Source organism: Myotis nattereri, assembly GCF_964212035.1.
Source record: "Myotis nattereri genome assembly, chromosome: 15".
Taxonomy (NCBI): domain Eukaryota; kingdom Metazoa; phylum Chordata; class Mammalia; order Chiroptera; family Vespertilionidae; genus Myotis; species Myotis nattereri.
The window spans coordinates 16894120-16917086 of record NC_138090.1 but is presented as its reverse complement, the minus strand read 5'-3'; the positions used below and the strand labels follow the sequence as shown (position 1 = coordinate 16917086).

The following is a 22967-nucleotide window of genomic DNA, read 5'->3' as shown; positions in this document are numbered from 1 at the left end:
TAGGCCTTCAATAAGGAGCTCTGAGAAAAAGGCATTTGGTTCAATTACTTTCTTTTAAATGTCCAGTACATCATAATAATCTTATTGAAATTCTTGTACTTTTCAGAAGAGAAATATTTCAACCTGCCTGGAAAGACTTAACCCTAGCTCGGTGGTTGGGGGTGTTGGGTCAGTTAACATGATTAAATAGCCTTGAACCTATGGAGGTCAGAGAAGCGCCGAAGTTTCCTTGTGATGATATTGGAAGAGGTCCACATTCCTGGCATAGTTATTTTTCTGGCTACAAGTTAACTAGGGCACTTCCTTCTGGACCTCAAGATCTATAATTATCTAAACTGTACACAACCTTTGTTGCAGGCTAAGGAAAGTTCTGTGCTTGTTCCGTACCATCACAGAAGCTTTTTAGAAATGACCTCAGCTCTTGTCTCCTCCACGGTTTGGCAACCATACCAACTGCCAGAGTAGTCATTTTGCTCTAGCCCTGACCCACTATTGACTTGAATTCTCATATCACCTTAATTCTGCATTATCCTACAATGGCTCTGGGAAATGATTAAAATGATGAATTACCTCTTCTCTCAAACATGAGTTTCTTGGTGCTATGGACCTTAATATTGCAGCTATTTATATTAACATATTCCTAAGTGCAGCTGTCTGCTCTCTGGGATGGGGTTTTAAAAGTTTGACAAACTGCCCTAGCCAGTTTGGTTCAGTGGATAGAGCATCAGCCTGTGGACTGAAGGGTCCCAGGTTCGATTCCGGCCAAGGGCACATGCCTGGGTTGCGGGCTCGATCCCCAGTAGGGGGTGTGCAGGAGGCAGTCGATCAATGGTTCTCTCTCATCATTGATGTTTCTATCTCTCTCTCCTTCTCCCTTCCTCTCTGAAATCAATAAAGAAATATATTTTAAAAAAAAAAAAGTTTGACAAACTGGCTCAGTTGGTTGGGTGTCATCCGTGCACCGAGAGGTCACCAGTTCCATTCCCAGTCAGGGCACATGCCTGAATTGCGGGCTTGATTCCCCAGCAGTGGGCATGCAGGAGACAGCTGATCAATATTTCTCTTTCTCTTTCTCTCTTTCTTTCTCTCTCTCTCTCCCTAAAAATAAATAAAAAGATATTGAGGAAAAAAGTTTGACAAACTGAATTCTGCTGGGAAAAGTAGCCAGCACCTAGTCTAAATACCATATTCTCTTTAGAAAATGCCTGTTATGCCCCCTACTAGTGGGTGCCACAGAGTTTTGCCACGACAGCCACCTCCTACACACACACACACACACACACACACACTCCATGCCCTGTCCACCGTGGGCCTGGGGCCTGAGGCCATTGCTGCATACCGAACCCAATTTGCTCTATGTGTGTAAATTCACAGAGAAGCATGAATGGATAACAATAGAAAATTATATTGGAACAGTGGGATTAGCAATTTTGCACAGAAAGTTTTGGAGATGTTTACTATAGTCTGCCTGAAATTGGGACAAAATTGAACAAGTTGCTTTGGAAAGTGTGAAAGCTGCTAGTGAACTCTATTCTCCTCTATAAGGAGAAATAACTGAAATTGATGAAGCTCTTGCAGAAAGTCCAGGACCTGTCAACAGATCTTGTTATGAAGATGATTGGCTGATCAAGATGACACTCAGTAACAAACACTTCAGAACTACATGAACTATGAAGAAGCATATGAGAAATATACAAAATCTACTGAGGAGTGAAAATGGAACCCTCTGAATAAAGAAGTATGAAACCACTTTTTAAAAAATGAAAATGCCAGTTATGAAGAAAGGCATCTACTACCAAGTTTGGAAAAGGTAAGTTAGGTTTTAATAGTCCTTCAGACTGTTAATTACCTTCTTTAGGGTTGTGGGACTGGACCCTCACAAAGTCAGCATCCGTTCTTCAATGTCATAGTTATGTCTCATCAACTTGTAATGGCCCAAATACCCAGGGATCTTTGCTTGGAGAGCCTAAGTTGAGGCGTACCCTCCCTCAGAAAAGAACCACTGCCAGAAGTCTGCCTGAAAACTTCCAGGTCTCTCCCAGATCACTTCATTTGCTAGAATGAAACTGAGAGAAGAGCAGGAAATGGCCAATAAAGATAAAATTAATTTATTTGCCCTTACAACTCCATGGGCCACCTGGGGCCCCACAGTCCTACAGCATGCCCTGCAGCAGTGGGCTGGGGAGTCCAGTTCTGTGGAGTGCCTGCTCCCTTGTCCAGCCTTGAGCTGGTTTCCTGCTGACCCCATCATCCTGCTCCGACATGCAAGGAGTGCACAGGTCCATCTGCAACAAACCAGGGCCTGCCTCTGGCAGTAAGGACAGGGCCCTGTGGGTGGCTGCAGCACTGGTCCCTGTGGGCTTGGGTGGGCGGGTGAGCAGGAGGGCAGGCAGGAAGGTGTTTGTGGTTCAGTGCAGAGAGCTGCTATTCTGCTCCTCAAAGGCCATCTTGCCCAGGAGCTGGCTGTCCAACTCTACCCCACTCACAGGTAGCTGGAAGAAGTTCATTTCGGCTGCTAAAGCTGCCATGGCAGAAGGGTCCTGGCCAAACTGAGCTCGCAACATCATGTCCATCTTCTCCAGCCTCCTCTTGAGCCGCTTGGCTTCCCGCTCCCGAATGAGCCGGGCCTGCCGCTTCTCCGGGGTTTCATTGGCCCGCTTGAGCCTCATGGCCTCCCGATCCCGCTGCAGCCGGCGTGCCCGCTGCTCATCCGTCTCCTGCATGCGCTGCAGGCGCTTGGCCTCGCGGTCCCTCATGCGCCTTACCTCCCGCTCCTCGGGGGTCTCATTGTCCCGCCGGCTCTTCTTGGCTGTGCGCTCTCGTTCCAGCCGCTGCAGCCTTACTTCCAAAGGCTCGTTCTGTCGACGGAGGGCCCACTTGCGTACGCTGGGGGTCTGGGCTTCCAGTAGCTTACGGTAGGCAGCACAGTTGTTGCACACAAGCAGAATTCCAGCGGGGTAAACCGGAGGACTAAAGGCAACGTCCTTCCCCTCGGCACTGGAGGGGCCCTCACTGTGGGCTGGGGGTAGGGATTCCATATTAAGTACTTCAGGAAGTTTCTCACTGGGAAGCAAAAATTTTGGATGTTTAGTGTCACCTTCTAACAGGCTCTGGTATTCAATTCTGACTTATTCTTGTCCTACTACACCAGTTGCTCCCATTTCACCACTAGGGGTCAGTTTGACTTCCTCTCCACCCCTGCTCTCCTTTGGGCTAGGCCCTAGACCAGGGGTGGGCAAACTTTTTGACTCGAGGGCCACAGTGGGTTCTTAAACTGGACCCAAGGGCCGGAACAAAAGCATGGATGGAGTGTTTGTGTGAACTAATATAAATTCAAAGTAAACATCATTACATAAAAGGGTACGGTCTTTTATTTCAATAGTTTTATCCATTTCAAACGGGCCGGATCCAGCCCACGGGCCGTAGTTTGCCCACGGCTGCCCTAGGTGTGCACCAAGTTTTAAAGCCCACCTGGAGTTAGAGACTGAACCAAAGGCCACAGCAAGCCACTAAAAATCAGACAAACCCTTAAAACGAGCCCTTTCTGTTCAAGCCAGAATGGTGGTGTTTGGTAGACGCTGTGCAGAGCAGTCCTGCGGTGGGAGGCAGTCCTTGAGGTAGAGGCTGCCTTCAGGGCAGGTACAGTCCACTGGCTCAAGCGCCTGCCTGGCCAGTTCTGCTTGCTTGCTAGCAAATGGGACTAGGACACAATTCACACTGTTCCAGGCGGCCTGGGATACAGTAGAGACATGTCCCCACATCAGGGTCCTTTCAGCACCCTATAACTGTTCTCCATACTTTATCATGAATATTCTTAGACTTCCCCACATCTCTTTCTAGATGAAAATACTATACTGACAGGGAAAAGAAATAGGGATTCATTTCCCTTTGGCGGTAGCTAATGGAAGGGGCATATTTACTGGTCTCGTTACTTGTATTTCCAAAGAGTTTAAGGATCAATTAGTTGCCTTTTCATTACTGATCTCTAGCCTTTTCTTTGACTTGGGAAAGCAGAATCCACACCCAGTAATCTGTTCCCAACACAAGGGGCTAGGTGCCCAGCTAACCTGTTAAACGTGGCGTGGCTGGTGAAACGGGCTCCACACACAGCACAGTTAGACCGCTGGTCCTCCGAGTGGATGAGGAGGTGGCGACCCAATGACCCTGGGGAGCTAAGGGCCCGGCCACAGACAGGACACATGTAGCTCTTGGCACTCACAACTGCTGCGGTGTGCTGCAAAACAAGCCTCATGGTCACCTCCCGCCACCTCCAAGACAACCTACACCCATTTAGAAACTACTTTGGGGGAAACGTCCCCTTTCTTTAGTCTCAGAATAAGGGACTTGCAACTATTTTCCCTCTTTAGCACCTGAAAAATTAAAACTTTCTTGTGTTAATGGGCTTTCAGAAGGGCCAGGCCATTCAGACCACTGCTTCCATTTCATTAGTTTGACTTCTACTACTTATTGAATTGCAATTGCCTACTTATTGAATACAGTTCAATAAGTAGGCAATTAATTAAGATTGTTGATTACATTCTGGGACGTGTGGCTGAACTAAGGAACAATGGGCTCCAGAGCTGTCTTCCAAGTCTGAGAGAATTCATGATTGGGGTAATTTCTCTCTGAATGCTTGCCTCACATTGTGCAGGTCCAAGTCCAAGTGAAGGGATCAATGAAGGCCAGTCCAGAAGCTAACTGGGAAGACTGGTACTCGAAAGGTACAAGTGCCCTGCCTTTCCTTTAATCTTTTAAAGACAGTCTTTTAAAGAAATGTGTCTCCTCATAAACTATCTGTCTTTACACTATAACCCAGGCTGCCATGTGTGCTGAAGCCTTTTCAATACGGCTCACAAGGCACAGGTGCTCTGCGAGTGGATCAGGGGGAAAAGAACACAAAAGTCTGTCTTGCCCGGCCGGAGTGGCTCCGTTGGCTGAGCATGGTCCTGTGCACTGAAGGGTTGCTGGTTCAATTCCTGGTCAGGGCACATGCCCGGACTGGGCATTTGATCTCTGGTCAGGGAGCGTACAGAAGGCAACTGATTGATGTTTCTCTCTTTCTCTCCCTTCTTCTCTCTAAGCATGTTCTCAGGTGAGGATTAAAAAAAAAGTTTGTCTTATTCTCATCCCCTTTAACTTTCTCCAGTATTTCAGAAACATTTATGTTAACTCATCTTTTCTTTAAAACAGAGCCCTCATTATTAATAGGTGTTAGTTTTTATTTCACTGTTTAAAATATGCATTAAGTAATTTTTTAAAATGGAACTTCATTTTCATAGTATGTCTGCCTGGGAACCCCAGGACATATTTACCCAGCATATTCCACTTATTCTCCAAAATGTTCTGAGGACTGGATTGAGTCTGAATGAGAACAACAACCCAAGGTTCCTTTGGGAGCTGGAGACAAAGGCTAAACAAGCTGCTGGCCCTCGAGTTCCAGAGCACGCAGCTCCCCACGCCATACCTGGTACACGTGAGCAATCAGCTGCTCCCGACTCCCACAGTCTAGTTGGCAGAGGGGACACTGGCAGAGTCCAAGTAAGGGGTCGGTATTCAAATTCTCTGTGACCTGCAATTCAATAAGCAGACAATTCATTAAGACTGCTGACCAGTCTCTTCCCTGCCCCTACTTCTTTTACAGGGTATCCTGTTATAAAAAATAAACCTGATATCATGTATTATTCTCAGGTTTCCCTATGGACCAAAGGAAAAACTACTAGGGAGATGGGAGTTAAACTTGCACTTATCTTTATTTTCTCCAGGGTTTCCTGCCATGAGGGCATAGGCCTGCCCCAGAGAGAGCTTAGCTATTGTTTTCCCCAAGGTAAACTGTAGAGAAAGGATTAGCTTTCCTCTTGCCATGCTTCTTGCAGCAATCTTTAGGAAACAATTTAGTGAGGTAACACTTTGACTTAAATTTGCAAATATAGTCAAGAGCACACCTCAGGAAGTCAGCTAATAGTTTTGTAAAGGTGGATATTCTGTCTGGAAAGAGAGCTGTGCATGGTGGAGTGATATGTCGGTGGAAAAGGAAAGCAGGTGTGATAAGAATTGTGTCTGAGGTTTGGATAACTGGTGCTGTGAAGGAAGAGGGGCTTCCTATGAAGGCCCAGAAGACTGTTAGAGGCAAGACTGTTATATATGGACGAGAGGCATCAGGCCAAACAGAAGAGTAAGGGATCTCCCAAACTCAGGAGCCACTGTCACTTGCCTCATGCTCTACCACTTCGTTCCCACCAACAGGCTGTTCTGCATTTTCTAACTCTTTTTCCACTTTGACCACCCCTCCATCGTCCTCAGATGTGTGGGAAGAGACTTCATCTTGTGTGGTCTCCTCTTCATCACCCTCACTGTCACCTGGAACACACAAACTTGTCACTTGTTCTGATTTTTGCAATGAATACATCTTGAGTTGCTTTCCACCCTAGAGTTTGCAGTTATAATGAAAAACATTTTTAGATCTTCCATAATATAGTTTGTATCAGTGCTTAGTTGGGTACAAATCATGTTAAGTGGAAACCAGTTATAGCTGTTGTTTATAATGCCATATACACACTAAAGAGAAAATCTGAGGCAAAACTGCACTGGGAAATGCTTATTGGGCCTTACACAATATCATAAAAATAGTTACTTCTTACACGTTTCCCAAATATCTCATACTTCAAATCACACCTCCTTCATACCTCGCACCATGCTCATTCCCACAACATACCACCTCTGATTTACCAACACTTCGCACTGATTTTATTACCTTACTTTTCTCCATAACCCCCCACCCCTCGCACAATTTCTCCATGGTGTCACATATACTACTCTATTCTGAGTCCTGCTAATCTGTCCTCTCCCAACAAACCCTAAGGCACACTTAAATAAACACCAACAAGTTTTTCTTTCCTCTAATCAATAAAGGAGGCAGTAGTAAATTAGGTTAAAATGATGTCACTTTATAGGGCATAGGGCAAAGGCTGTTCAGTACAGTGGAAAATTAGTGCAGCAAACAACCTCAGGCAGTTTGTAGTGGTATTTGACTGTGTTCTTATTACTCTGCTAGTAACTCAGCATGCTAGGCTAAATAAATCCATTGTTTCTGTTGGTTCTTTGGATTATCTGGTGGATGCATTAAGTAGAGGTTACTCTTTACTTTAGAAAGAAATATAATTTATTATGACTAAAGTAAGAATTAAATGTTTTAGTTTAGAGAGCAGGATGTGGCTGTGGGGAGGTCAAGGTTTGTGGGAGCTGAATTTCTGCCCTATTATTTATAAAATAGGGAGAATTTTTTTTTGGAAAAAGAAACCCACAATTACAAAGGGAGTTCTTTCTGAAAGAAAGAAAAGTGCTAGTACTTTGAAGATCACAAGTGGAAGCCAAGTCTAGGGAAGCTACCATACTCCAGCCCCAACGTCACCTGGCTCCTGGACCCCTGGTCTGATTGCAAGCAAGAGAGAAATACAGAGTAGAGAGTTTCACCAGTCTCTCTGCATGGGCAGTGAGATTCAGCTTTCCCAGCTAACAGTTCTATTGTCTTCTCTCTTCTATCCCTTGCACACCTTCTAAATCCACCAGTATCTGGGCAAAACTGGTCCTATTCTCTTTCTTCTTAAGAAAATCCAACCAAGCCCTGACCAGTTTGGCTCAGTGGCTAGAGCATTGGCCTGTGGACTGAAGAGTCCCAGGTTCGATTCCAGTCAAGGGCATGTACCTTGGTTGCAGGCACATCCCCAGTAGGGGGTGTGTAGGAGGCAGCTGATGGATGTTTCTCTCTCATGGATGTTTCTAACTCTCTATCCCTCTCCTTTCCTCTCTGTAAAAAATCAATAAAATATATTTTAAAAAAAAGAAAAAGAAAATCCAACCAACTCATCTGTTAGTTATGTGTGTCTCTGTTAGAAACTCCACTTGGTTGGTATACTGGATCTGGCCTTATTCCCGAGCCCAAAGCTTTAGTTTGAATTCATCTCAATAATGAAGGATTGGCACAGATTAAATCATACCATACTTTCTCAACAGCTTATCTGGAATACTGGTAAGCTTAGTCTAAGATAACATTGCATCAAACACATTTTTGTAATTTATCAAAAATCCAAATATATCTCTCTACTAGAAAGATTAAAAAAAAAAAAAAGTATGCTATCCAGAGGGACGCTGCATCTTTTCCAGGATGGAAACCTATTAGACTTTTATCGATGTTGCCATTCCTGCCTATTACTCAAACGGATGGCTCCCACAGGTTTTCTATAAGTATTTGGGTTTATTTTTCTCTACCTGAGCAATTAATTGCAATTTTTTTTTTAAATTAACAGTTTGGGTGGAAACTGTAGTTCTTAGAAGGTTGCAGAACTCTCTCCCTCTTTGTTCTTCCCCAACCCCAAATGGGGAGAAAAATCTGAAATCCCTCTCTGAATTAACACTAATAATAACCAGTATGGATGAAATTAGTAAAGTGTGGAAATCATCATAGAAAATAACACATCTCAAAGTGTATGTGTTCAGGCAGGTCATGGAACAGGCAATCCACAAGACTCAACTGGATACCAGCCACTGTCTTTTCCATCTTTTAACCACAGGGATCTACTTAGGCCTTGGTGTGGGAAGGGAGGCCTTGACATTAGCATTTTATATGATGCATAATCTCATTAATTCCAATGTCTCTTGTATAACATTAACACGAGGCCCTTAAGCAAAAATTTCCACTAATGCCACTCTTACATTTTATTAATTATGAACAAATAGATCCAAAGGGAGACAGGGATTTTTTTTCTCTTCACTTGACCTAGCCCAGGGGCTGCTTGGGCACTAATTATTCCTATGCCCTGTCTCTCACAATCATCAAAACCTATCTGTTATGGTACTGTGCCAAGTACTGCAGTCCATGAGTTAAAAAAACAAACCAACTATCATGCCAAACCTGTTCTCGCTCTCTGGCTAAGAATATGCCCACAGACCTTAGAACACCTTTGGGAACACTGGGGATCCACAAATCTCCTTCTTCATGTCTTCCTCCCAACCCCATGCACAATCCCCAGAGCACACACCCTCTGATAATTCTTCTCCCATTGCCCTGAGTCATTACCAGAAGGTGCAGAACTCACTGCTACTGGAGTCCTGATCTCTTAGTTGTTGGATAGCTTGTCGTTGACCGTCAAGGTGTCCAGGAAAATCAGTTTTCATCATCGCCTGGCGGGCTTGCTCTTCTAGCCCAGCAAATACTTGATCCCCTGGTGGTCACAAGGAAAAATAGTCAGGCCACCAGCTGGGCAGCACATCCCCAGGCAAGCTAGTTGGAAAGTCAGACCATTCAAAGGTAGAAGACAGGCAGGTACCCTGTGGTGGAGTCATCCATCTCCAAGTCAGCTTGTTGCCTACAACTGTTTCTGGGCTCAGCTACTCCTCCTGGTAAGCCAGATGCTCTAGAAAGCATCATATGCTTCCCTTAAATTGTCCTAATCTTTACTCCTTTTTAAAAAGTGATCAATTGCTACTTTATAAATTTAGCTTTAGAATCTCAATTCCATTTACAACCTTCCATCAGGATTGGGGAGACAGAGGCAAGAAGAGATAAAGGAATAGGATAAAGATACAGCAACAAATATGGGCACAATCTGTGAATTTTAAGGTATTAGCATTATGCCATGCGTTAATGTCTATCTCTGACTATAAACCAGTGCTTCCAATAATCCATCTAGATAATAGTATATAATCCCGTCTTTCAATCACTCTCCTTAAGACCTGCTCTGGAAGTTCTTCCTTGATTTCCTTTCTAATGCCTATCAGAATTATCCATAAGCAAATCAACAATGAGGTGAATAATAAATTAAAACAGTGGTTCTCCTCCCTCTCTCCCTTCCCGGAGGACATAACAAAAACATTTTTGCCGCCCGGGAGCTGAAACCTAAATGAGGCAGTACTCACAGATCGGATCGTCTCATCTTTTCTCTCTCTCTCTCTCTCTCTCTCTCTCTCTCTCTCTCTCTCTCTCTCTCATTGAAATTATTGGGGAGACACCGGTTCATAAAACCATACGGGTTTTAAAATAAAATAAAAAAATGAATAAATCAGATATGAAAAAACAAACAAACAGTGGTTCTCAACCTTCTGGCCCTTTAAATACAGTTCCTCATGTTGTGACCCAACCATAAAATTATTTTCGTTGCTACTTCATAACTGTAATGTTGCTACTGTTATGAATTGTAACGTAAATATCTGATATGCAGGATGGTCTTAGGCGACCCCTATGAAAGGGTCATTCGACTGCCAAAGGGGTCGTGACCCACAGGTTGAGAACTGCTGGATTAAAAGAACATACTTCTGCTGAGGAACACACTTCCTGAAACATGCCATCTAATTTGCAACAAATATTTCATCTGGTGTCCTTGGTCTTTTTTTTTTTTTTTAATATATTTTATTGATTTTTTACAGAGAGGAAGAGAGAGAGATAGAGAGCCAGAAACATCGATGAGAGAGAAACATCGATCAGCTGCCTCCTACACATCCCCCACTGGGGAAGTGCCCACAACCCAGGTACATGCCCTTGACCGGAATCAAACCCGGGACCTTTCAGTCCGCAGGCCAACGCTCTATCCACTGAGCCAAACCGGTTCGGCGTCCTTGGTCTTTTGTTTGTTTGTATGGAATATCCAAAAGCCCTAGACCTGTCCTTGATTATACATTTACTTCTGATGAACTCTGCCTGGGATCTGTGTGGTCACTAAAGAGTTAACATTTAAGTGTTCTTTTATTTCCAAGAGGCCAGGCATAAGGAGAAAAGAGAATTGGGTTTCTCGAGGTTTCCATTATCTCAGTCAGAGTGGAAACTACAGTCCCCATTCTCCAGCTACCAAGAGAGAATAATAAAAGCCCTAGTGAAATGTTTGACAATAGACCAATAGCGCTTTCTTACTGAGGAGAGAAAGGAGAGTAAATAGGCTCAAGTTCCAAGGCAGGAGACAATGATGTAGGAAAAATGAACAGGTTAGTTGATCTGCACTACTAGTCCTCAGGCAATGAAAGAATGGATGTGAAGTAGACTTCATGGGATTACTGAGGCATTCATTCAGCAAATATTCAGTGAGAGTTTACTATATGCTAAGTGCTGAACACCAATAATAGCTCCAGATTCTACGTTAAATGCTTTATAGTTGTTACCTTACCTTAATTCTCTGCTAAGTTCTATGTGGTAGGTATAACTACCCACATTTTACTTAGGAGAAAATGAAGGTCTGTGGTGGAAATAAGTATTCGAACCTAGGTCTGCCCAATTTTACTCTCCATGTTGTTTGTTTTTCTTAAAATATATTTTATTGATTTTTCACAGGGAGGAAGGGGGAGGGATAGAGAGGTAGAAACATCGATCAGCTGCTTCCTGGGCACATCCCCAGTCCTGCACACCTCCTACTGGGGATGTGCCCACAACCAAGGTACATGCCCTTGACTAGAATCGAACCTGGGCCCTTTCAATCTGCAGGCCGTTTCTCTATCCACTGAGCCAAACCGGTTAGCCCGCCGTGGGCAAACTACGGCCCGCGGGCCGGATCCGGCCCGTTTGAAATGAATAAAACTAAAAAAGAAAAAAGACCGTACCCTTTTATGTAATGATGTTTACTTTGAATTTATATTAGTTCACACAAACACTCCATCCATGCTTTTGTTCCGGCCCTCCAGTCCAGTTTAAGAACCCACTGTGGCCCTCGAGTAAAAAAGTTTGCCCACCCCTGGGTTAGGCCTACTCTCCATTGTTTTGTGTTTTTTTAAAAAAAATATATTTTATTGATTTTTTTACAGAGAGGAAGGGAGAGGGATAGAGAGTTAGAAACATCGATCAGCTGCCTCCTGCACGCCCCCTACTGGGGATGTGCCCACAACCCAGGTACATGCCCTTGACCCGGAATCAAACCTGGAACCCTTCAGTCCTCAGGCCAACACTCTATCCACTGAGCCAAACCAGTGCATTGTTTTTAAACTGCTTTCTAGTAGTGATGTAAGCAGAAGGCTAAGCGCTTTATCAGAGTGGTTTTGCTGAAAACAAAGGCTGTCTCTGAGAAGAATGGCTCTAATCCTAGTGATACTGTTACTTCATATCATGAGAAACTGATAAATAGAACTCAAATATCAAAATAATGTTGTCAGGGCCAGTATATGACAACAGGAACCATCATTTTGATGGTTCTGATACCATATGGTATTACCAGGCCTGGGTCAGATTAAGTAATATTATGGGTACTCTGACTGATACTGTGAATGGGAGTAGAGGTGGTTAGAGTTCAAATGTACTGCAACTACACAGCCCTTAAGTAAAGGAAAAGTAAGCTGACACATGGATATAAATTACTGCTAGGGAAAGCAAAAATTGAATTCTGTGTTATAGTGTCTTCTCTTCTTCCTTTGCAGAAGTAAAATATTTAATTTCTCCACGTTGGTTCCACTGTAATCACAAGACCATGGCCAATCGGAATAGTTACTGAATTCTTCTGGGTAGATGCATGTTTTCGGACCTGGTGGCTATGGGCAGATATGGCACTATGGAACAAGTTACATACCAGCGTATAATTAATTATCAAGAGACAGATCATTCTCGTCAGTGATACTGCTCATCTCTAAAGAAACGTAGCCAGAAACCAGCTAGGTTTATAGCATATTTAGAAAATATACCTCACCCTCCTTTCTATTAGGAAATCACCATTGGATTAGTAAAAGGGCATCTAAAAGTATATGTACCTTTCAATAGCAGCTAGTATTTCAGTTTGGTCTCCAACTGGAGCTTAATATTTATTTTTGTCTATTGATGTTTAAATATTTAAGCCTTCACAGAACAGAGAACTGTCTATTCCAGGGGTGGGCAAACTTTTTGACTCGAGGGCCACAATGGGTTGTTAAACTGGACCGGAGGGCTGGAACAAAAGCATGGATGGAGTGTTTGTGTGAACTAATATAAATTCAAAGTAAACATCATTACATAAAAGGGTATGGTCTTTTTTTTTTTTTTTTTTTAGTTTTATTCATTTCAAACGGGCTGGATGCGGCCCGCGGGCCGTAGTTTGCCCATGGCTGGTCTATTCCATATAACTTTCTTAGCTAGCACTTTTTGCTCACCTAGGCAATCTTCCCTAGGACAGGTGGAATAAACTAACTGTCATTCCTTTTTGGCAGTTTGGAGAGAAAAGCTGTGCTCTTATATTTTATTCTGTTCCTGGCTTGCGAAAAAAGGCTAAGGTAAACTTTATTCCTATTTTAAACATCTACTAAAGCAAACTATATGAAAACAATAAAAAAGGACATGATTTTGGTAGATCTCACAGGAAAAGATATGTGAATAATCTTCCAGTAGTCACTATTTATTTAATCCCTAAAATCTGGCTGTCCAGAATCATCCTTTCACAAGAAAGTAGTGATACTTGCTAAAAGTATGTCATAATTAAGTATAATGTGATTCATAGATACTAGTGATTAAGCAGTGTTATACAATTGCCTGCTTGTATAATGTAGAATCATTTCCTTCTATCTTGAGACTGTTGGAGTAGGTTAAAAATAATCCTGTAATCTCTAGATATTAATGTAGGGCAACGATCTTATTTAATATGGGTATTTATTTGTCTATTAATAGTTGAGAACAAGTCATCTATGCTCCCACAGTAAAAGGCAAAGTGCCACTTCTCCTGTTTTTAGGATAAAATCAAGATACTATTTGAGCCCTAGCTGGTTTGGCTCAGTGGGATAGAGTGTCTGTCTGTGGACTGAAGGGTCTCAGGTTCGATTCTGGTCAAGGGCACATGCCCGAATTGTGAGCTCAATCCCCAGTGAGGGGCATGCAGGAGGTAGCCGATCAATGATTCTCTCTTTCATTGATATTTCTATCTCCCTCTCCCTTCCTCTCTGAAATAAAATAGATAGACAGATAGATACTATTTAATTTGGTTAAGATTTTTCAAACCAGATAAAATCAAGGCCATACAAGCAAGTTTGTGAAACAGATGAGAAGCTTGAGATGAAAGTTATTAGAAAGGCAAAGATTTTACAATTCTCTTTCTTGAGTCCTTGGTGCAGTTAAATGCATGGATGGGCAAAAGTATGCTTACAGTTGTTTGTATGGAAAACAATAGAATAATTAATAAATAATAATATAAGAATAAACTGCCCCTGGTCAGGTAGCTCACTTGGTTGGAGCACTGTCCTGGTATGCCAAGGTTGCAGGTTCAGTAAGGGCACATACAAGAGTGAAACAATGAATGCATAAACAAGGAACGACAAATTGATGTTCCTCTCTCGTTCTCTCCCTTCCTCTCTAACTAAAATCAATTAAAAAAAAAAAAAAAGAAACTGTGTTTTGCATACTCATGCTTTAAACCTACTTTTGTCCACCCAGTAAATGTAGTTTCTGGCTGACTGAAATTAAGGATAGCAGCTGAAACATATCCTAACAGAGCAGATGTCAAACTCAGAAAAGAAGAGCTAGTATTGGGAGTGAGAGCTTAGGATCCCATTTCTAGCTGACAGTCTCTGTAATCCAAGGTGCGATCACATGCTAAGAACATAACCATTTACTTCGCAGGGACACTGAATGAAAATAAAACAAGTTGCACTTTCTAGAAGAGAAGGGACTACAAAGGCATTTTTCCTACTTCTCTGTAAAAGCTGAAAAGCTTTTAATTAAAGTTGAAAGCTTTGCAATCTGAAAACAAAAACTCTTCAGAAAAAGTTTTTCTTTTCTTAGTGGTTTGTTTGGTATAAACACACCAAATGCGAGTATGCAAGGCACTCTAGTATTTTTAACCTCTCTAGAAACAGTTGACAAAAAGTTATACTCAGAAGGGGTGAGATGAGGAAGGAGGGAGGAAGGTCTAACAGATTTCAGCCCTTCAGCAGTTTCTCTGTGACTAACAATTCTGGGCTTTTATTCCAAAAGCTCTCATCAAGTCTATTAATGAGCTGGGTAAAACCCAAGAGTCTGCCTGAATATTTCTGAGATACAGAGCCAGTCCGGAGGAAAGCCAAGTAAATGTCAGAACAGCCTGCCCATTGCCTCTGAAGGGAATCGGATAAATGCTGCCAGCCTACAGCAGTGGGATTCTTAATAGATTCTTTTAGGTGGGCTTTGAGCTTCATGCCACACAATCTACTTCTTTCCAGAAGGCAGAGCTAATGGAGCTCAGCCATCACTCTGCCAGAGTGCTGACTGGCTTTGATACTGAAGCAGAGCTTCGGCAGCTTTCCTGCCTCCCGGACCTTGGGTCCATCCCATTTACTTTAAATAGACGAGCAGCATTAAATTCAATACATTTGATTGGTTCCATTTCACTGAAAGGGGATAGAAGACTCGAGTGGTCAGAAGACTGAAATTACCAATTTCTATTTGCCATTATTGTCATGAGAAGATGACTTTTCAAAACAGGTAGGATCAGCTTCAGTCCCCAAACAGTAAATAACCAGAAGGTCCCTTGGAGACCAGCCAATCCCACTGTCTTCTTCTCTGGTCAAGCTTAGTCCATCACCTGAGAAGCCCTCGCCGAAAATAGCCCCTCCCTTGGGTCTGCTTTTTAGTGGCAGCTGAACATTTCTGTTCACAGCTCTCTTCATGGCACCACCAGAGAGGCTGCAAAGTCCCACCCACTCCACCACAATATAATGTTGCCTTGCTTTGGACACTGCGTTTCTGCAGCTGTAGACGTGTGATATTCTCTCCTTGTCCATGACCTGATTGTCCATCTGTTTTCCAACTCTAACACCAGCTTGTCCTGGTTTGACTGGCTATGGTGGGAGGAGATGCAGCTGATGGGTATATGCCACGTGGACACGGGCATAGGCCACACAAGCCTTTACTGGCTCCCCTTGGCCTTACCACAATCATCCTATCATCTACCTCATCTTTCCTCAAATCTAACCAGGCTCTTTGGACAGGAGGTTTGTATAGGTAAATGCCCAACTCCTATGACTGCCTTATTTGTGAACCCATCATCTCTATTAAGAGTACCTTTCCTGCCCTGTCTTCTTGGGGTCACCTCTGTACCTTTTATCAGTCAATACTCACCTTCAACCAGAGAAGAAGATAATCCTCCTAACCACTGTGTTGTATTCCCTACGCTAGAGATGCTTCATTTTCTCTCTTAACAATCCTCCCATTCAGCCCCACTAAATTTTACTGTTTAGCAACAATTTCTAAATCCTTCTTAAACCACTCACCTTTATATCAAGCAGCCTTCCACATTCACTTAGAGTATACTCCTAGAAGAATCTAACTTGTTCTGACTCATAACAATTTTCCAGAACTTAAAGAATTAATTGTCTATGGAGGTCTGCTCATTATCTGTAATATGTTGAAGTCCCCTTAATTCCTCTGCTTCTACTGTTTTCTCTCCTACTCTTGAAATTATCCAATAAGACAAGGAAAAGTACACAGTGCCTGGCATACAGTATCTTTTTAATAAATTTTGGTCCTCTTAACTCCTTGTCTATTCTATCTTCTCAAATGGATTTTTTTTCTTTAAAAAAATATTTCAGCCCTAACCAGTTTGGCTCAGTGGATAGAGCGTCGGCCTGCAGACTGAAAGGTCCCAGGTTCGATTCCGGTCAAGGGCATGTACCTTGGTTTTGGGCATATCCCTAGTAGGGGGTGTGCAGGAGGCAGCTGATCGATGCTTCTCTCTCATCGATGTTTCTAACTCTCTATCCCTCTCCCTTCCTCTCTGTAAAAAATCAATAAAATATATAAAAAAATATTTCATATATTATAACACTGAATTCTCTTCAAATGTTGCTGTACTTTATTTAGTCAATCCTCCATAATAAAGAGCTATTTTTCTCTTTTATAAACATTTAGGTGAGAATACTTATCTCCCCAGATTATAGGAAACTAATTATCTCAGACCTACATAGATATATTATTATTAATTTGATAAGGTATTTTAAAGTACTTGAACAGTCTCTATGAGCAGTGCTAGAAGTTGAGAGGGATAGCAGGAAATATATATGCTCTCTAGAAGTTTACAATCCAATTACTGACATAAAACATACACTCAAAACTATTGAGAAATAATGCAAGGCAATAGTGCATACCTGGTCTTCCTGTTACCAGTCTCTCCCTCATATGATCCATCCCAAAACACTGCATTATAAATGTCACTCCACTCTCTCTACTTAAAATCCTTCAGTAGCTCCTTATTGTCTATGGAATGAAGTTTGAACCTGGCCTGGCCTTTAGGACTCTACAATGTAACTCGTGGCTGGCATGCAGCTTGCCAGCCGCGAGTTTGACATGCTTGATGTAGAGTTAAACATCTCCAACCTCATGTCCTATGACTTCTGGACAAAGGAAACTTCTGCTTCATTCGAAGTCTCCTTGTCCCCTGATCATATCACATGTACTTCCTCTTACATCTTTGCTCACATTGTTTTCCCTCTCCAATTTTACCTCTCCCTTCCTCTTTTTAAAAAGTTCACTTTGCCCTAGCTGTTTGGGCTCAGTGGATAGAGTGTCGGCCTGTGGACTGAAGGGTCCTGGATTCGATTCCGATCAAAGGCACATGCCCAGGCTGCAGACTCGATCACCAGTAGGGAGGCATGCAGGAGGCAGCTAATCAATGATTCTCTCTCATCATTGATGTTTCTATCGCTCTCTCCCTCTCCCTTTCTCTCTGAAATCAATAAGAATCAATCAATAAATAATCTACCTTCTAAGACCCAGTTCAACTTCATGGGCAGCAGTTCTCAACCTGTGGGTCGCAACCCCTTTGGGGGTCGAATGACCCTTTCACAGGGGTCGCCTAAGACCATCGGAAAACACATATATAATTACATATTGTTTTTGGGATTAATCACTATGCTTTAATTATGTTCAATTTGTAACAATGAAATGGGGGGCCACCACAACATGAGGAACTGTATTAAAGGGTCGCGGCATTAGGAAGGTTGAGAACCACTGGTCTAGGGCCTCTTCTTCAAGCATTCCCTTGCTACTTCAGTCTACAAAGCTCTCTCCCTCCTCTTAACTTCTCTAGTACACAGTTTGTATAGCATTCCTATTTGGCACTTAGCATATACTATCAAATAATGGCTACATTATAGTTTTACATATCCTTTTATTGTTTTACAGCCTGGGCATCTAGCACAAGGCTTTTCGCAGAGTAGATATCCTATAAATGGATATTCATTCTATCCTATAAATTCATAATTCATTAATATGAATACTAAGGATGAATCAAACACACCTACTCCCAACACAGTTTCCTAACACCTTCTCCAACAAACAGACACACTTTAAATCTATCACGTTCAACACCTTTAACCCTTTTTTTCTTCACAAATTAGTCTAAGCCTCTAACCTAAATTCAGATTACTCTTCCATTCCCACCCAGATTCCAGAAGACAAAGCCCAACACTCACAGTGAACTTTATTTGGATTTGTCTGTTTCCGACGGGACATGTTTCCCTGATCCAAGAGCTCTGGCCTTTCCCAGTTTCACAACTGGATATGTCACTACCTCCTTGCAGGGTGCTGACCTACAATGAAAAGGACATTGTTAGCACATGTCATTTTGCCTAGATATCATACAAAGTAACACATAAAAAGATTTTTAAAAATAGTTCTTAAGTATATCAAACTCACCAGTTATAAATAACTGAATTAAAGAAATTAATAAATCTCTGGCACATCAAGTTCCCAAGAAGTTTAGGAAGGGACTCCTTTAAAGGATTTAGAAATTCCACTCTAAAACTACCTATGGAATCCAGACTACTATTACGCGATCGTGGTCGGGATAAAAAAGGAAGCAAATAACACGGGCAATCAGCGTTAGTAGTGCCGTGGGCTCAAAGGAATAACCCCCTGTGAACTGTAAAAGGAAGCGACAAAAGCTAAAGAGGGTGGCAGCTCACATGCCCACTGGAAGTCCAGCCCTGCAATCCTCCCCAACGGGAGCCTCCAGGTGTTACCTCCCCTGGAGGTGACAAAGGCATCATATCCCTGAGACAAGAAAACCTCTCGAAACAACACAGGAAACAGAGCCAGTGTTGATGCAGGCACAGCGCTGGGCACTGTGGATGACAGGGCACTGCAGCAAAAATCCGACTTCCAGTGCTGAAGATGGGCTCTCGCCAGAAGAGCCAGATGCCATGCACACTGCTGAGTACTAATTCAGCACCCCAATGGGGAACATCAACCTGGCCCTGCTCACATGCTCTGGAGCGGGGGTCAAAGTTAGTAACTTTAGTGTCTCTTCTCAGGCCAGCCTCTACGTAGCAGAGATCAGTGGGAGAAACGACGAGAAAAGCTCCTCAAGTGAGCATGCTGCAGAGACATGCACCCGTTTCCCTGAAACAGGAGGGAACAGACATGTAAGCCCGGAGGTTCCTGGTTAGTTCTAAGACTTCCCCAGCAGTAAGTGTTGTTAGAGAGTCTGAAGTGAATTAGTGTTGGAAGCTGTGAAATTTTCTTTGAAAGATAAAGTGAAGAAACAGATTGAGTAAAAAGAACTAGATTCCTTTTCCTGCCAAAGACAAGAATATGGATCTGGTCACCCTTTAAGTTGTCTCTCATTTCCTGCCTTCTCAAAGTGTATGCACAGTGAATGAGCAAAGATAAAATGGTAGCTTTTGCCTTAAGAGGCATTATGAGAGCCTACTCCTAGCTATACTCTGCACTCCAGAACTCCTCTATGTAGCTAGAAAGGGCCTCAGACCTGTAATCAGATCCTGCCTCCCCTTACCAAAAGAAGAAAGAAACCGCAAATGGCAAAGACAGGCCTCCACAGGAAGTGGCAAAGGAAGCAGCTTTCAGGCAGTCTTCTATCATATCTGCATATCAAACACAGTTCTTTTTCAGACCTTTAATTAAAAACCAAAAACAAACAAACAAAAACAAAACTCCAAATATACATAAAAGTCAATTTTAACTATTTAGAGCAGCGGTCGCCAACCTTTCGGACCTCACAGACCACCAGTTTGCGACCACTGATTTAGAGGGCAGTGTGCTGAGGGCTAATGCTAATGGTATATGTTCTCCATTCTAAGTTTTGTGTAGATCATTTCTTTCTAATCCAGTAGTTATTTTATTCATGAAAGCAGTGAATGAATTTTACACTTTGGGTAATGTGCACTTTTCCTGTTAAGTCTATGGAATCGGAAAGCAGAACGCTGAATGAAATGCAGGTTGTCTCTCGTTTTTTGTTCTAAAATTTGCAGAGCGACACCTACTCTATTGTAGAAGGAAAATATGAAATCTTAATGAATCTTTAAATTTTCCCTCCATCAAGATCAGAAATTGAAACTGTGAGATAAAGGCAATATTAAAGATCCTTCTGAAGGAAGACCAAATAACTTGAGCCAGGGCTCTATTCCGATCATCTTGGTGAGGCAATAGTTCAATACTAAAGCTACAAGTCGGCCACAGATGAGCATCTGCGTAGATACATTGGCAATGTCCACTACATCTCGTAATCCTCCTAGTGGCCAAATGGGGAACTGACCAGATGGTACCCAAAGGAACTTCACACCTGAGGGAGTTTCAGGGAAAATTAAGCAAATGCTCTCCCTTCCTCAAAAAAAAAAAAAAGGAAAGCCTGTAGAGCAGCGGACTCTTGCAAATAATAAATAAATAAATAGATGGCACTGAGAGTGCATTCTTAACCACACAAGATCTCAGGGTTTTGTAGGCATTAAACGGTAATAAAATCCATAGACACGCTGGCCCTAAAGGTCACTCATTCAATTTTACTTTTAACACACTGCCTCAGTCCCCAAGCCCGAATCTGAAACACACACACACACACACACACACACACACACAAAATGTAAACGGAGAACTGCCTAAACATCACCATCTCCAAGAAAACCGGGATAGGAAGAAAAGTAAACTGGTGAGATTCAAATCGACAAGGGATTCTGTGTAAAAAAGGCAGGCAGCTTTGTCTGTCTGTAGAACGAGGTTCAAAGTCCTTGGGAGGGGAGTGGGGGGGGGGGCGCGTCTCCCCTGAACCCTGTCCCTGCTCTCCCACAAGTGTTAGGTTGCAGCTTCCAGGACGCACCACGGACTTGAGCAGAGAAAAACAAACAAACAAAAAAAAAAAACGGGTGAAAGCCAAGCTTTAAGAAAAGAGGGGTGCACTCCCACCTCCAGCTCTGGTGCGGTTCCCACGGAGGAAAGTACACTCGTCTGAATCTCAGCGACCTGTATCTGCCAAAAAGGAGAGCACGAGAAAGCCGATCGCGTCGCCGCCTCACTTGGGTTCGGTGCGGGGCGTGTGCGCCATCCGCCGAGAGGGTCCCCCTGGCTTCTTGCATGCAGTTCGGGCCGGGCGGACTCCCGGGAACCAGCCGCCGAAAGCCCGCAGACAGCACCGTCTTCTCCGCCGGCTAAATTTAGACGCCTCCCCGGGAGACGGCGACGCGGACCGATCCCCGGGTCTGCCCTCCCTCCCACGCCCATCCTCCCTCCCCCGGCGCCTCCCGCCTGTCAGACGCCGGGGCCGTCCCGGCTGCTCCCGGCCGAGCCCGACCCGGGCCCACGCGGGGCGGGCGGCTGCACCGGCGTCCCTCCCACGCCAAAGGGGCGGAAGGAGGAGTGACCGCAGGGGAGCTGGCCGGGACCCGCCGCGTCCCGGGAAACCTGGGCAGGGGGCTGGGTCGGAGCCTGGGCTGCCCCCGCCCCCCAGGCCGGAGCGAGCCCCCGCTTCCCTCCCCAGACGCGGGCAGACAAAAGACCGACGGCCGGTGACCCGCATCCTCAGCCCGGCCCCGGAGGGAAGGAGTCGGGGGTCTCTTTACCCGGCGCCTCGGCGCTGCGCAGCGCTCCGGGTCCCTGGGCCCCGCCTCCGGACAGACGGACCGCCGGACAATGGGCCCCGGGCTGCAGCTCGGGCTGGCCAGGCCGGGCTCTCCGGGACCGGGCCCCGGCAGGCGGAGGGCAGCTGCGGGCCAAGCCGAGGGCGGTGAGCCGAGGGGCGGCGCTGCAGACGGACAAAGCCAACGGCAGACAGACGGACGGAGGGGGAAAAGATGGCGACGCGGGCGGCGGGAGCGCGCTGCTCGCGCACCGCAGCGAGCGAGGCGCGTGCACGAGCCTCCCTCGCCCTCCCTCCCCCGCCCGCCTGGTCCCCTCTCCCCGCTCCAGGCGCGCGCCCGGGGTGTGGGCGGGGCTTGGGGAGCGAGGGTCCCGGGAGGCGGGGCTTGAGGGAGCATCCAATCCCAGGCGTCCGCGAGGGGCCTCGCCTCCAGCCCCGCGCCCCAGGGACTACCCAGGCTCCCACCTTCCCAGGTCGCTCTCCAGCCCGATCAGCTCCTCTGCGGCCCAACCCCTCCCGGACCTGTAAACTCCACCCTGACTGTCAGCCCTGAACCTGGTTTCCTATCTCACCTTCAAGTTCAGCCACAGAACCCACATCCCTAACCACGGCTCCACCGCAGGCTCCCCCTGTCCTCAGCTCAACCTTAGTCACCCCCCAACCGAAACCCTCTTCCCTTCCGCTCCCCACACTTCAGGGGTTCTTCGGTTCCCAAGGGTCTTGGTGGGAGGGGCTGGGTCCAGCTGTCAAGACCTCGGAGAACAATCTTTAGTTGTTGTTTTTTTTTTTTTTTTAAGACATTGAAGTCTCCAACATGGTTCTCAAATAACAACAGTAGCTGTATAGCTAGGGGCATAGGATTAATTTGGAGCAGGGTAGCTTGTGGTATGGCACTGTTGCCACTTAAGGGACATTTGGGACAATTGAGAGTGGTTACTCACTTCCTAATAAAACACCTCCTTCCCCTGTCATCGGCCCTTTCTAGTTCCTCACGACTGTCCTTTCCTTCTTATTCTTCTTGTAGATCTCCTGAGCCTGCCTCTGACATAGCTTACTTGGAGAAGTAGGGGATGCGGTGGGAAGAAAATGGGATCTGGTGTTAGAAGATCAGCTTTGAGTCCCACCCAGCTCTGTCACTGATGAGCCTGGTGACTTTGGGCAAGCCACTTTCCTATTCTGAACGTCTATTCCCTGAGATGT

The 22967-nt window shown here is 44.6% G+C and overlaps 1 protein-coding gene across 7 annotated transcripts; it reads right to left on the bottom strand.

The window, feature by feature from the left end:
* Nucleotides 1–2085: 2085 nt before the first annotated feature.
* Nucleotides 2086–22071, bottom strand: ZNF821 (zinc finger protein 821). 7 transcript variants are annotated; one of them, XM_081107956.1, is made up of 8 exons: nucleotides 21751–22071; nucleotides 21098–21160; nucleotides 18373–18489; nucleotides 9074–9218; nucleotides 6212–6357; nucleotides 5465–5569; nucleotides 4068–4234; nucleotides 2086–3063 (listed from the first exon to the last, which is right to left on the bottom strand). In XM_081107956.1, the coding sequence occupies exons 7-8, from the start codon at nucleotides 4199–4201 to the stop codon at nucleotides 2409–2411; spliced, it is 789 nt and encodes a 262-aa protein (XP_080964082.1). In that variant the 5' UTR covers nucleotides 4202–4234; nucleotides 5465–5569; nucleotides 6212–6357; nucleotides 9074–9218; nucleotides 18373–18489; nucleotides 21098–21160; nucleotides 21751–22071; the 3' UTR covers nucleotides 2086–2408. The 7 variants fall into 7 exon arrangements, with proteins under 7 accessions (XP_080964082.1, XP_080964083.1, XP_080964078.1 ...); XM_081107957.1 differs by having other exon boundaries at nucleotides 21098–21154; nucleotides 21751–22020; XM_081107952.1 differs by having other exon boundaries at nucleotides 9093–9218; nucleotides 21751–22019.
* Between the last annotated feature and the right edge of the window lie 896 nt (nucleotides 22072–22967).

Coding starts and splice junctions, on each gene's coding strand:
- ZNF821 (XM_081107952.1), bottom strand. CDS start 18,412: ATGTCCCGTCGGAAACAGACAAATCCAAATAAAGTTCACT. Junction 5,570..6,211: donor ACGAAGTGGTAGAGCATGAG/GCAAGTGACAGT, acceptor ATTGAATTGCAG/GTCACAGAGAATTTGAATAC. Junction 3,064..4,067: donor AGCCACGCCACGTTTAACAG/GTTAGCTGGGCA, acceptor TTTGCTTCCCAG/TGAGAAACTTCCTGAAGTAC.